This window comes from Chelonus insularis, unplaced genomic scaffold (assembly GCF_013357705.1).
Source record: "Chelonus insularis isolate UGA/USDA-ARS -01 unplaced genomic scaffold, ASM1335770v1 contig_82_pilon, whole genome shotgun sequence".
NCBI classification, from domain to species: Eukaryota; Metazoa; Arthropoda; class Insecta; order Hymenoptera; family Braconidae; genus Chelonus; species Chelonus insularis.
The window spans coordinates 201,368-216,350 of NW_023276770.1; the positions used below are offsets into that span (position 1 = coordinate 201,368).

A 14,983-nucleotide genomic window follows, 5' to 3' on the forward strand; every position below is an offset into this window, starting at 1 on the left:
CAATGATCAATCTGACAACAAAAAAAAACTTTTCTAGTTCTTGCGTAAGTTCGCTGTCCCTTGTCCTACAGTACCAGACATAAATGCTGCTGTTTAATTTTTTGAAGGTTATACATACGATTTCCCTATAACCTTCTATGCCAAATTGAGACACCATTTATGTCGCGTAGTGTAGAAAAACGACACATACGTATAAAAAGCTAAATTTTATAGGCTTTTTACACTCGAAGTGCACCACGGGAAGGTATTGTCTAATCGCACTTTATACACAACAGAAGGGGACCCCTCGGCTCGTCACTTCCGAAGTATTTTATGACTCCAAACCTCTCCTGTTGTGTTGAGACTAATTAGTCTCAAAAGACATCCTCACCATCGTATTCTGGATCAGAGTCTCTTTCTACTGCTCTCTCAATATCGTCCTCTTCGTCATCCGAACCATCTTCTAATCTCATTTTTTTTGCCGGTGGTAAAAATTTCTCTTCTTGAGATGATGTGAAACATGGTGGATCAATTTCTTTAATTGTTATTCCTTTCTCCAAGTTTCCTTTCACTACTCCCGGATATACTTTTTTAATATCAAGAAGGAATTGCATGATTTGGGAACCCAGATCTCCCTTATACTTATCCAAATATGACTTTCTATAAAAATAGAGAGCCATATATTGGTGTAGAAGTTTTGGGGTTCTACGACATTTAATCGATTTTTTTAACAATTTATTTTGGTTCTCCAAATCATTGATGGTATTTGCCGGATTTGATTTATTAACATATTCACCGATACTATGATTTGTTCGCAAATGAACAGTACTATGAGCGAACATTCGTTCAACTCCTTCATACTGTTTTGCGCTGTCTGTACATATTCGGGATGTTGATGAATCTACATACTTTTGTATGTACGGCCACAATTCCTTCTTGCTTTTTCCATTTACTTTTAAAAATAACCCAACTTTGTCTTCCTTGCAATATAAACCAAGAACGGTTGTAGTCATTTGCTCGGTAACACGGCCCCGATTGTATTTTCTTTTAGTCAAAAATGTTTCATCAATTTGGACCGTTTTACCTTCGCCACCAAGTACCAAATCACTGTGTGATGCGATTACTTCAGCTATTTCTCGGCAATAACTGAAGTAATCAATTACAGTATTCCAACTAAGCTCGGGGCTATCTCGATGATTACGCCAAGCTTTGAGATGATTATACACATCAGTGACTTGCATCTGAATCGCGAAACAAATGACGATTGCAAGTACATCGCGTACTTCGATGCGACACGTATTTCCTTCGAAAAACGTACCAGACGCTGGGTTTATAATTTTTCGGCACGATTTATCTCTTCTCTTCTTTGATCCTTTTGAAGAACACCTCCATACCCATTTGAGTTTTTTGTCTCCAAAATCCTCAACGAGCATTGGGAGATTACAACATGTCGGTGGTGTCGATTGACGCGACGGAATTAAGCCGATTTCTTCGAGAAAAGAAATTGCTAATTCATTTGTTGTAACAAGTTCTCCAAAAGAATGAAAGAATTAAAAATTTTCTAATTTACTATGTAATTCTGGATGCATACCTGACATTTTGGAAACTTGTAGAAAAGAAGAACAGCAGAAAGAAAATCGACAAAACGAACGATACCGAAGAACAATGGAAACTGATACAAATAAATAATCAATCAATTATTTCGCCGCTAGAGATTGTTAGTAGATCGATTTAAATTAATTTTTCCGCCAAAAGATTTCGTGACATCGTCCGTAGTATTAATTTTTTCTGTTAGATGGCGTGAGAATCTTATTCTAATCAATGATTATATTATCTGTTGCACAATATGAAAATATTAAAAAAATTTTAAAAAAAACGGTCAAAAAAATTGTTTTTAACGCTTATTTATTCATATTCATTGAAAAATACAAAAAAATTCTTTTATTTCCATCGCTACAAATGATTAATAATGTAAAATTATTAAGATATCCTATAAAATACGTGTTTCGAAATTTGAAACTTTGAACCTCGATATCTCGAAAACGAAACCGTAGTCGTGCCACAAGAATGCAAATAATAATAATAAATCGTCATGTCAATGACACACTAGCAATTCACACCTACATTACACAACTACCGTAATTAATAGAGAGAAATCACTGTTGGAAAATATAAAACATTACAGCACTCATTGCGTTGAAATATTAAACTAAATAAGATACCCCATATCCGGTACATAATTTTCCGGTAAAGCAGTCTTCTCGTCAATTGTATATAGTCATAGTAATCAGTAAAGCAATGATCAATCTGACAACAAAAAAAAACTTTTCTAGTTCTTGCGTAAGTTCGCCGTCCCTAGGACAATAGGAGAATTGAAAACACCCTAAGAATACATCTTTGGCTTTAGTTCAAACTGGTTTTTTGACAGTTGTAGGTGTCGTGGCAATTAGGAATAGTGAAAAACTTGGTGCAAATTAAGCCATTTTTACTACTTTTTGATTAACATTTATTGTGAAAATAAAAATCTTCTTAACATATATTTCTATGTTAATTTTATTTATAATTCTTTTTAATATTTGTCAAATCGAGCTGAAAAATAAATTTTGACTTTCTTTTGAATTTACACTACTATTCTCTTACATTCATAGTTGTCAAAATGGCGAGCGAGGGTTTGGCAAGTGTAAATCCAATTGCAGAAGTTGTACGGGGACAAGTGTTTGAAGTTGGTCCAAGATATACTAATCTCGCCTATATGGGTGAAGGTGCTTATGGTATGGTCGTGTAAGTGATGAATTTATTTAAAATTATTTTCTAAATGAATTTTATTATGATAAAATCATTCATATTTGCTGTGTAACAAAATGAAATAAACAATCAAGTACTTGAGAATTAAAGTTTAATTATCTATGTCTGTCAATATTGCTTATAATATTGTAATAATCAATAATAACGTTGATTCTATAAGTTTTTCCATTGATATTTATTTGAAATTGATTTTTCGCTCACAATAATAAACTATAAATTTTTTTAATTTTAATATTAAATATAAATAAAAAAGAAACTAATTTTTTTAAATATTATGATTTAATAATAATTTGAAACAAATTGCTTTTTGAAATATTCAAAAAAAGATATTTGTAGGTTAATTCAAATGTCAAACATATCTTATATCGTGTAACGATGTCGTTAAAAAATTTTTCTATTACCATAACATTTCCTTGATTCAGATCTGCTTATGACAACGTAACGAAAACAAAAGTAGCGATCAAAAAAATTTCTCCGTTCGAGCATCAAACGTACAGTCAGAGAACATTGAGGGAAATTAAAATTCTTACAAGGTTTAAACATGAAAATATTATAGATATAAGAGACATAATCAGAGCTCCAACAATAGATCAAATGAAAGACGTATACATAGTCCAATGTTTGATGGAAACTGACTTATACAAATTATTGAAGTCACAAGCTATTAGCAATGATCATATTTGTTACTTCCTCTATCAAATATTACGTGGATTGAAATATATACATTCTGCTAATGTACTCCATAGGGATTTAAAACCTAGTAATTTACTTTTAAATACCACGTGTGACCTTAAAATATGTGACTTCGGATTAGCAAGAGTGGCAGATCCAGATCACAACCATGCCGGCTTTCTCACAGAATACGTTGCTACACGATGGTATCGTGCACCGGAGATCATGTTGAATTCCAAAGGATACACTAAATCTATTGATATTTGGTCAGTTGGCTGTATACTCGCTGAAATGTTTTCACGTCGTGCTATCTTTCCTGGTAAACACTATTTAGACCAGCTGAATCATATTCTTGGCATTTTAGGCTCACCTTCCTCTGAGGATCTCGAATGTATTATTAACGAAAAGGTAATTTTTGCATTATCTTTCAAATTATTATTTTTAAATGGCTTAAAGTAAACATGCTATTTTTCATTATACTACTATATAATAAAAGATTAAAACAATGATGTTCTCAATTTTGTTATAATTGAAAGTATTTATATGAATTTACGCATGGAAAATTTTTTGTCTTCCATTTTATTACACTATTATTTGAGTTATTTATTATTTCAAATATTTATTTTTTTAAACCAAATTCTTTTGCAGGCGCGCAATTACCTCCAATCATTGCCATATAAACCTAAAGTACCGTGGAACTGTCTATTTCCTAATGCTGATCCACGGGCTTTAGATTTACTTGATAAAATGCTCACATTTAATCCCAATAAACGTATTGTCGTTGAAGATGCTCTCGCACATCCCTACCTTGAACAGTATTATGATCCTGCTGACGAGGTAATTTCAAAAAATACAGTATTTCAATTTTAAAACATTTTTACTAAATGATATTATTATAAAATAATACTACTAATTTTTTTGTGCAATTCGATTTTAGCCTGTCGCAGAAGAACCATTTAGATTTGATATGGAACTTGATGATCTTCCTAAAGAGGTTCTTAAGGAGTATATTTTTGAAGAAACTGCACAATTTGCAAAGAGTAATAATCCGGAAAGTGCTATGTAGTTGATTGAAGTGTTAATCTTGCAAAGAATTAATGGAATATATGTGGTTATAGACAGTGAATTGTGCTGCTTTTGAGTTAAATCAATCAAGCATGTAGAGGATTAGTTTGGGCTCAGTAAGATTGTTTTACACTATAATATAATGGTTAGCCGATCACATTTATGTCCTGCTAGGAATTCATTTATATTATTTTTTTCTTATACTTTTTTTATGCGGCTACTATCGAATAAACAACCAATTTCGTTTCTGTTATATTATTTGATAAATAACTATTAATATTATTACTATTGAATGAAATGATTAATTTGTATGATAAACAATCTTAATTTATCTTAATTAGAAAGCTTTTAAAATGTTTAAAAAAAGAAATAGCACAAAAATGAAATGAAATCATGAGAATGTAAATAAATGAAATTATGAATAATTTAATATTTTTTTCATACCGTCATTTTACCGTATATGACTATAGTGTGAAATAATTAACGTGGTCGGCACGTCATTATGAGCAATAGAACAGTGAAAATGTCAGGATAATAATCAATAATGACAGTGGTATATGGCATTTGAGTTATTTCAAATATTTATGTTGCTAATCATTCTTAAACGCATTATTTATATGATTCAAGTGTGATAATCTTACCTTATATGAACAGGAAATAAAAATTATTTAAAGAATATTCCAAAAAAATAAATGAATTAAAAACATTATCGATATTATCAGGCCTAATATACTTAATAGTTTTAACTTTATCTATGTGTATTTGTTGATGTAAAGAAATCATATCTGAATTTGAAAAAATATCTCAAACAAGAATTTTTTTTGCACACCTTCAAAATGTTATTTTCTTTATTGACAAAAAAATGCATAAATGGTAATTATAAAAGAATCATATATTTTATTGTAAATGAAAAAAAAAAATTACAATTAGTCTTCGTACGATCACTTTCTTCATTCAGTGCAAAAAATTCCATGCTCATTTAACTGAGAAATTTTTACAATGGAATATTTCTGAGTTTTTAACATAAAAGTTATTTGTTACCATTAGTTTTTAATTCATTTTTCTATACTATTACGATGTTAAATTTTTCAATAAAAATATTCCGAATTTTGATTAATAGTTAAGGATATAGCAGTGAAATAAAGAAATAATTTATTTTCATTAATTAAATTCTTTGTGATACATATTTTATTTATTTATTCATAGCATTTTATTTGAGAAAGTATGTTTTATTTTGAACTGTTTTGAAAATTATTTCTTAAAAAATGTAATTTCTCTTTGCAATCATTTTCTTTTTTCTTTTTTTTAAATACAAAACCAATGGACATTTGATAAAAAGATACATTAATAAAAATGGTCTTTGATTTGATTGAAAAGTGAAGAATAGATCAATTGAAATTATTATCATTATAATTCATTTTAAAATAATAAATTTATTGAGTTTAGAAAAGTTAAAAAAGTTGATAAGAAAAAATATTATATTATCTTTGTAAAATATATTTTTTTTAATTGGAATTAATACGCAGCTATCAAACTAACTTTTTCCTTCTTTGAAGTTGTAAATAAATAAGAAAAAAAATTAAATTGATATCAATTTCAGATATAGGCAAAAATATAAATATAAGCGAGAAAAGAAAAACCATACAAAAAAGTATTACAAAAAATGAAATATGTAAATCAGTACCAACAAAATTATTACAATTACGTTTAAATTTAATGTTTTTCAATCATCTTTATAGTTAATTTACTTTAACCAATATTTTTTGATAGTGTCTGAATATTATTTATAATAAACGGATAAGTTTATTCTACACAAGTATTCTACACATAGAAGAAGGAAATTTCTTGTAATAAATAAAATTCTTCAGTCATCTTTTAACTCACAATCAAACACAATGAAATTTCGAGTTTATATAATCTAATTATTATTAAAATTATCATTTTTTTCGATATAAATATTTTTTTTACATGTTGATGCGTTGTTAATACATGAAATTGAAAATTGAAAAAAATTGAGGCAATATCAAATAAAAATCAATTAAAATAAATCAATAGTATGAGTAAGGAGATATTATGCATGGCACAAAAATAACAAAAAAAAAAATTTTATTTTTCAATGTTTCTAGTATATAAATAATCGTATTAATGAAATTTATCAAGTGATAATGTGTATATTTAATAAGGAAAAACTTTGCGGAATAATTTTGGACGAATAAATTGATATGTAAAATTTAAGCAATAAAAAAATACAAGTAAATATTTTTGTGCCATAATTGTTATCGAAAAATAACAAGATGAGGATAGCTGACATATAGAAAATGAAATGTTAAAAATTCTTTTGTCAAAATAATAGCATAATTTTTTCCCTCAATTCCTTTTTCAAATTCCATCTACTTGTTCGTCCTTAATTACTGAATGACATAAGTTTTACCTCATTTATATTTATATATATTTAAGATGTCTTGAAAAAAAATTATTCCGAAAATATTATAAACGTTATTAAGTAAAAGGAAATAATTTATATTATAATTATTTTTACGTCCTTTTAAAATTATGTATAAAAATATTTACATGTAATTGGTCTATTTGTCTTTGAGTACAATTTATTTATTTTATAAGATAAAATTTAGAAAAATGCAGAAAATATTAATTCAGTAAAAGAATAAAAATTCCAGCAACAATTAAATACAATTATTCAAATATTATGGTTCTATTGTAATTAAAAATTCAGTAATTCCTTTTTCTTAATCTGATTTTTAATAAAAAATAAAATAATGTGTATGTGTTCCTGGTTGTTGTATTTAAAAAAAATATATGTTGAAAATCGTCTCAATGTCATATCAATTATTGAAGTTTCTCTAACGCTCATGTGTTATTTATTATTTATAAAAATAAGATAAAATCTCAATAATTATAGATAAATAAATAAATGAAGTTCTCATGTACTAAATACCAGATGATAATAATCGTTTCCATATTCCATTTGAATGATAGTAAATACAGATGAAAAATTTTTTATTTCCGGCAAGTGAATGATTTAGATATAATTTTTTCATAGTTTTTCTTGAATTTTATACGTTTATCTGTTTATGATCTCTAGACAAAGTTTTTCCTCATTTATATATATATTATGGTACTAACACAAATACTTGTGGCGCTTTAATGATCTTCAAGTATGATCAATATTTCTTTTTTATTATATTTGTACCTAAAATTTTTTTTTCTTTAAAATCGAATATTAAAAAAAATTATGATGTAATAATATCTATTATTAAAATAATATAATTTATATATTATTTTGATTTACTGTTTTTTTTTGTATATTTATCATTGCGAACTTCTATTCTTAACGGCGATCGTTCTCTGTTATGACTTAATCTTGATCTTAAATCTCCTGATGAAACTGCATTTCCGGAATGCTCCCTGAAATAATCATAATAAAATTATTTTATATAATATTTATGTCATTCAAAAAATGTTACTATATCAATTATTACATATTATTAGCCGATTATAAATCTAGGCGTTAATGTGATTCATTGAGATTTTTAATGTTTTTAGAATATTTTATATTTGATGAATTTTTTGTAAAAAATTAATTTTGTTGATAATTTCAATAAACCAACAAGTAATTTTATAAGATACTCTTTTAGATTTAAAAAAAAGTATTTGATTTTTTGTTAAAAATATTGTTATAATTAATTTGATAAATAAAAAAAAATTCTACCATTCTTTAGTGTGTGAATTCTCTGAATGATTTAATCGTGCCCAAACTGTAGAAGCAACTCGTGGTTTTGCACGTTGAACAACTTTTATAACACTTCCTTTAGGTCCTTGAACTTCTTTCTCAGAAATATCACTATCGCAATCTGAATTATCTTCTTCATTGTCGACCTTTTCTTCCATTTGATCTGAATAATTTTCATTGTTTTCCATGTCTTCTTCATTGTTTTCCCATTCTCCTTCTTCTTTGTCTTTAATATTATTATCAATGAGATCTTCAATGTGGTTTTTTTCAACATTTTCATTTTCTGTTTCTATTCGTAGTGTCTCAGGACTATTTGTAACAGTTACTTTGATGGGTTCTTTATAAACTATAGAATTCATTCGCTGTAATCTTGATCTCAAATCACAATTAGATATTTTTTCCTCCATTCTCATTGTTAATTGTTTTAATTTTCTTTTCTGTACTTTCTCTTCTTCATCGTCTGCATGCATTCTCATTCTTAATACTTTAGTTCTTTTACCCCATTCATCATCACTATCAGAATTAGTGTCACTACTTGTAAAGTTATCATCAACCGTTTTATTTTTTGATTTAACTCCAAGTCTTCTTTTAATTCCAATTTGTTTCATTGCCATCTTTCGTGAATCTTTTGTTTGTGACTGATTTATAAAATCCTTTTCGACTGAATCATTAGTCCCCCAAGCTTCAGAAAGAGATCCCCAAGGGTTTTTAGAATCAATTTCGCTATCTTCAATTATTTTATCAGACGGTTTTTGTTTATTTTTTATATCACGATACAATCTTTTTCTTGAATCTGTTAAAATACCTCGCATTCCACCAAAATTTGGATTACCGTATTTTTTATAATATTCACTTAATTTTTCTGCATTTGGTTGTTTCTTGTCTGAATTAATAGCAAATCTGAGAAGTATTTTTTGTGACTTATCACAATTTACGCCTTTTCTCCAAATTCCTGGAGGTAAAGGAAAATCTATATTTCTTAAATTTATTGTATTTTTTTCGTCATCTTCATTTGAATCATTAATTTCTATTTTATTAGTTCCAATTTCGATTTTGTCATTTAATCCAACTATTTTTTTTGATAATCCTATTAATGCTCTTGCTGCTGATATATTGTCCAACCAAACGACGTTACACGACATATCGTTAATCCATTCAATAGATGCTGGTGCATAATCTTTAAAATAATTAAATACATCTTGCGTGCTCATTTCATCAGTTCCCCGCATGTGTAATACATTCAATCTAATATATTTTGTATTTTCATTGTCATCAAATACGCCCATACTTGAATATAATTCTTTCTCGTCTTCAACATCAATTAATTTTTGAGTATTTTTAAGGCCAAAACGTTTAGCTCTTTCTTCCATTTTTTTTTGCTCTTCTTTACTGAAGATATTTATTCCAGTAGTGAATGTACCTCCTTTATTTTCATATCGAGATCCCTCAAACTACAAACAATACGTATTACAGAATGCGCTCAGTTATATGTGTATTTTAAATATGACAAATTATGTTATTAACAGTACTAAATACTTTCATAAAAAATCTACTTTAATGTGATACAAATACAAAATTATTTGTTAACAATTAGATATAAGGCCATGCATAAATTTTTTTTTTTTAATATAAGATGAAGATATTAATTCCATAATAACTTACCAGCGTGGAGTTTGTAGAGAAGGATTTTTTCTTTTTAATATACGTATCTAAATCTGTATCATCATCGAAGAAATCCAATTCATGATTGTTTAAGGAAGGATCCACTTCCATTGTATAATTGAACAATGTTTGAGCGTGCTTCGAAAACCAATATTTCAAAAAAACACAGAACAGAATGAATTTTAAAAAATTTTAAAAAAGATTATAACATAAAATTTAACAATCATAAGATCTTGTAGCTACTGCAAATGTGTAGGCAGACACTATGCAATATAAATATTGTCTAGTTTTTTTTAAGGTTATAAATACGATTTTCCTGTGGCTGCATTGCACCAACTTCTGCTGTCAACCGACAGAGGCGCAATTGTGCCGGCCTTGGCAGTTGGCAGTTGGCAGCAGCGGCAAACACAAAATATACTCAATTTGAGTATAATTATTTTTTGATGCAAGTACATTTTATATCAAAATGAAGTTTAAAGTGTACTGTACAATCATAATAACATTAACTTGATTTTAAATTTTTCATCACTCAATCCTAATATAATATTAATTTATACCAAGAATAGCGATTACTGCATTTTTGTAAATATTTTGCTTATCTCAAGTAGGTAGATAATAAAAGAAGATTACAAAGTTTACTTCAGTTGATAATATAGTTTTCTTACACTGAGGATCTTCCTTACTTACCACAAGTGTATTTTATACGGAGATCCCGTATAAAGCGTACTTATGCTAAGTATAATGCTGTTTTACACTTCAAAAACCATGTTCTCACATTATGAATCCTTTTTTATAAATAAGAAAATACTTGTTACTTGATTCAAGTATGTCAATTCTTCACTGCAAGTATATTATATACTTAAATTAAGTATACGAAGTACTCATGCTAAAATTTTTTTCTTATTAAATTTAAAAATTTCAAAATATAAATAATCATATTAATAATAAAAAAGTTACTGTTATACCCATTGATGAAAAGTAATCTTATAATAATTACAACAATTACTGTTGTACTTTTAAATACGTGGAGCTGCTACACTTACACTGGGCAGCAGCTCGAGATATTGAAATATGCAACAATATTTGTTGCACTTATGAAAAAATTATGATTATCTCTATGAATTAATGATTATACAATCAATCATTTATTTATCATCATCAAAGGTATTATATCGAATAATTTATTTCTGAACGCTAAGTTGGAAAATAAACACTCTACAGGCATAGTCTAACGGGAGCAACTTGGAGTTTTTAAAAGCACAACACCAATTTGTTGTTATTATCATTCAATTATGATTCTTTCTCTAAATTAATCAATGAACATTAAATAATTTTATTATGATTATTAAAGATTTAACATTAAGCCATTTATAGCTGAACGCTGGATTGAAAGATAAACTCCTAAAGCTCCTAACATGTCTTACTGCAGCAGCTTGAGGTATTGAAATGTACCACAATAATCGTTCCAATCACTGTAAAATTTCGATTCATTTTTAGAATTAATTAATAGACATGCAATTAATTATTAATTATTATTAAAGATTCTATAATCAATAATTTATCTCTGAGCGCTATATTACGAGTTAGACTTTTAACAGGCCCAGTGTAAGTGTAGCAGCTCCACGTATTTAAAAGTACAACAGTAATTGTTGTAATTATTATAAGATTACTTTTCATCTATTTATTAATTACTGAATATTTAATCATTAAATTACTTCATCAGTAATGGTCACTAATTTAAATTGACCAATACCAATGGGTATAACAGTAACTTTTTTATTATTAATATGATTATTTATATTTTGAAATTTTTAAATTTAATAAGAAAAAAATTTTAGCATGAGTACTTCGTATACTTAATTTAAGTATATAATATACTTGCAGTAAAGAATTGACATACTTGAATCAAGTAACAAGTATTTTCTTATTAATAAAAAAGGATTCATAATGTGAGAACATGGTTTTTGAAGTGTAAAACAGCATTATACTTAGCATAAGTACGCTTTATACGGGATCTCCGTATAAAATACACTTGTGGTAAGTAAGGAAGATCCTCAGTGTAAGAAAACTATATTATCAACTGAAGTAAACTTTGTAATCCTCTTTTATTATCTACCTACTTGAGATAAGCAAAATATTTACAAAAATGCAGTAATCGCTATTCTTGGTATAAATTAATATTATATTAGGATTGAGTGATGAAAAATTTAAAATCAAGTTAATGTTATTATGATTGTACAGTACACTTTAAACTTCATTTTGATATAAAATGGGGTGCCTCAGAATGCCCCGAATGCAATAAGTGCTGATGATGATAAAATGTACTAAAATCTAATTCCCTAGAGTTCAAATAATGAAATATAAATTAGAAAATGGCCCGTTTGCTATAATATTTTTTGTTAATCACTAAGAAAAGTAATAAGTTTTGATTCGTACAAATTTCATGGTATTTACATAATTGTATCGAAGAAAATTTTGAAGAACAAACTATTTGAGATAATTTCTCATAAATAAAATATTTTTGTGAAAATGGTTTATTTGATCCACACTGTAGACACTAGCGTCCTCTGAGAATCTACTGTCGATAAAATAGTTCACGTAAGATACATGATACAAAGAATAGTTCAAAACTAAAAGTGCATTCAAACGACAAGGAAAATTATGTCAGTGCAGTGGATGCAGTCTCATATTAGTTAATGTTGTGCTAAAATTCGACCAAGACCGAGTTAAATGGATTATATATTTATATATTTATTTTTACAAAATTTTTTCAATCAGTAGGAATTTCTTTATTAATATTTTTTTTACAAAAAACTTAAAAATTAAATGATATGAAAAACATGAGTAATAAAAAAAGAGCATTTTTTCAACTTTTGCTTTAAATTTGAAATTAATAAACAAAATAAAAATTAAATAAATCATTATTCTTTGAACTTTCAATCCAAACTTCCATGAATGAAAAAAAGGAGTTGATAAACTTTCATTTAGAATTATCAATTTCTTGCTTCAAACTACTAGCATCTTCATCGTCTTCTGTACCATTAACATCACCTTCTTTTTTATTAGCTTTTTAAAATTACTAATTACTTAAAATAAAGTATAGTACATGTCGAACTCTTGAAATACCTCTAAATGACTGAAATCTTCTAAATTTTGTACTGAAAAAATTATTTAAAGTTAAAATATGTACACTTTTTTTAATACTTGTATGTTAATCAGGACTTTAATGATCTTGCAAAGGATCTGTAAAAATTTTCAGACTAGAATGAATCATGAATTATTATAACTAAAATAGAAATAATTTTCTACAACTGTAGGTTTACGTCTTAATTTATACATAAGCATTTTTATTATAATAAATGTTAAAAACAATGAATAAGGTGAATAAACAACTCTCCAAATGGAAAGTTAATACATACGTAAAAATTAAATAGTAAATCAATAAAAAAATTTGATACATGTTTTTACCAGATCCAACAAAAAAACATTACAAGTCCAAAAATATCTACATACATATACATAAATTTTTAAAAACTTACAAGTGTTATTTTGTTTATTATAAACAAACAGTGATACGGGTGGTTGCAGTACCTCAATTTTTTCATAATGAGAAAAAGCTTTTAAATCGTAACTCGCACAAGATAGGAATTGAGGTATAGTTAGCATTCGGATTTGATACATGTCCCACAATGAAACTAGCTTCTCATTGCGAATAATATTTGTAGCTTTCATAAACTTTCGAGTAAAATGTCCCGTTACAATACTTTTGTACTCCAATAACGCATTCTGTTGCAAATTATTTATATGTGCTGAAATAAAATCATCAGTTAAAAAATACTTGTAAAAATAATTGTCCGTGTGTGTATTAGCTTAATTATTTTATACACACCTGTAAATTTCCATATTGAAGGATGTTCACCAAATAGAAGTGTAAGAAGTCGATTGTATGCTTCGGAAAAGTTGTTTGTTCGATGTACCATTTTAAATACGCTCAAACACTCTGCCCGTGTTAATTGAACCCATTGGCGGTCATAATATGTAAGGAATTTATGAAAAATACTCTTCATACACTCAGGAATATTCTGTAATAGCCAGTCGTAAGCTTCTCTCATATCTTCAGGTGGCAATAGAGGTAATGCTATAAATTTCTTCATGATGACTCTCGCCATCCGACACTGTTGAAGGAAAGGAAGCAATCTTAATTTCTTTAACCGTTTTGTAATGGCCTGTTGAATCACAATAAACAATTAGTATATCAACAAATTAATTTATCTTTATTCTCATGTATACTATACCTGAGTATAGTGGAAAAAGCATCTTGAATGTGTAGCTTCAGGAAAATTTGAATGTATTGCAAGTGCTAAAGCGACCTCAAAATCTGATGTAATAAATGTAGGCTGTATTTGAGGTGAAAGGATAGTTGAAAAGTAATTCAATAACTTTGTGTACGCCGAGGCAGTTTTTTTTTCCATTAGGCTCCACAAAATTGGTATCGCCTGCAATTTGAAACATGAATTATTTCAATTTTCATAACACGATTACTTGAACAAAATAATTAAGAAATTAATTTTACGTACGGTATTATTTACTATAGCTAAAATAGTAAAAAGTTGATGAGCTTTTGGCTTTCTCGGTACTACTGAAAATGTTGCATCCATCATAAGATGCAGAGGATTGATTAATTTTAATAATTCAACATTGCCGTATATAGTGATACATGAGCCATCGGTGCTTTTAATCGTTGAGACGTGCATTTTATTTATGTCACCATTGTTAGAGAATAAAAATGCCCACTGAGGATCATCTAAAATCATTTGATATTCTTCTAACATGAGAGGTATTGGTGGTTGAACCTCTTCACGCCATTTACGCATTCGCGGCTCCATTTCCAGCCAAGTTTTTATCATGACTACTTCAGGATACCTAAAGATCATGGCATATTACGTGAAAATGAAATGTATATAACAAAATGTTAAAAAAATTACTCAACAATATTTAGGAAGAAGAATATACTCACTTTAAACTTAATTCATTGTAAATCATTTTAATTGA

The 14,983-nt window shown here is 27.6% G+C and overlaps 3 protein-coding genes across 4 annotated transcripts; 1 reads left to right on the forward strand and 2 right to left on the reverse strand.

Moving 5' to 3' along the window:
* The first annotated feature begins 15 nt into the window (after positions 1 to 15).
* Positions 16 to 5,561, forward strand: rl (Mitogen-activated protein kinase rl). 2 transcript variants are annotated; one of them, XM_035090571.1, is made up of 5 exons: positions 16 to 44; positions 2,628 to 2,760; positions 3,207 to 3,864; positions 4,105 to 4,293; positions 4,394 to 5,561. In XM_035090571.1, exons 2-5 carry the CDS (start codon positions 2,636 to 2,638, stop codon positions 4,520 to 4,522), a joined length of 1,101 nt encoding a protein of 366 aa, XP_034946462.1. In that variant the 5' UTR covers positions 16 to 44; positions 2,628 to 2,635; the 3' UTR covers positions 4,523 to 5,561. The 2 variants fall into 2 exon arrangements, with proteins under 2 accessions (XP_034946462.1, XP_034946461.1); XM_035090570.1 differs by lacking the exon at positions 16 to 44 and adding an exon at positions 2,335 to 2,446.
* Positions 5,562 to 6,523: 962 nt separating this feature from the next.
* LOC118071413 (nuclear cap-binding protein subunit 3-like) lies at positions 6,524 to 10,267 on the reverse strand. The gene is made up of 4 exons (XM_035090572.1): positions 9,932 to 10,267; positions 8,249 to 9,720; positions 7,829 to 7,944; positions 6,524 to 7,729 (listed from the first exon to the last, which is right to left on the reverse strand). The coding sequence occupies exons 1-4, from the start codon at positions 10,040 to 10,042 to the stop codon at positions 7,701 to 7,703; spliced, it is 1,728 nt and encodes a 575-aa protein (XP_034946463.1). The 5' UTR covers positions 10,043 to 10,267; the 3' UTR covers positions 6,524 to 7,700.
* Positions 10,268 to 12,911: 2,644 nt separating this feature from the next.
* Positions 12,912 to 14,635, reverse strand: LOC118071427 (uncharacterized). Its single transcript, XM_035090590.1, has 4 exons — positions 14,509 to 14,635; positions 14,227 to 14,427; positions 13,821 to 14,157; positions 12,912 to 12,997 (listed from the first exon to the last, which is right to left on the reverse strand). The coding sequence occupies exons 1-4, from the start codon at positions 14,587 to 14,589 to the stop codon at positions 12,912 to 12,914; spliced, it is 705 nt and encodes a 234-aa protein (XP_034946481.1). The 5' UTR covers positions 14,590 to 14,635.
* Between the last annotated feature and the right edge of the window lie 348 nt (positions 14,636 to 14,983).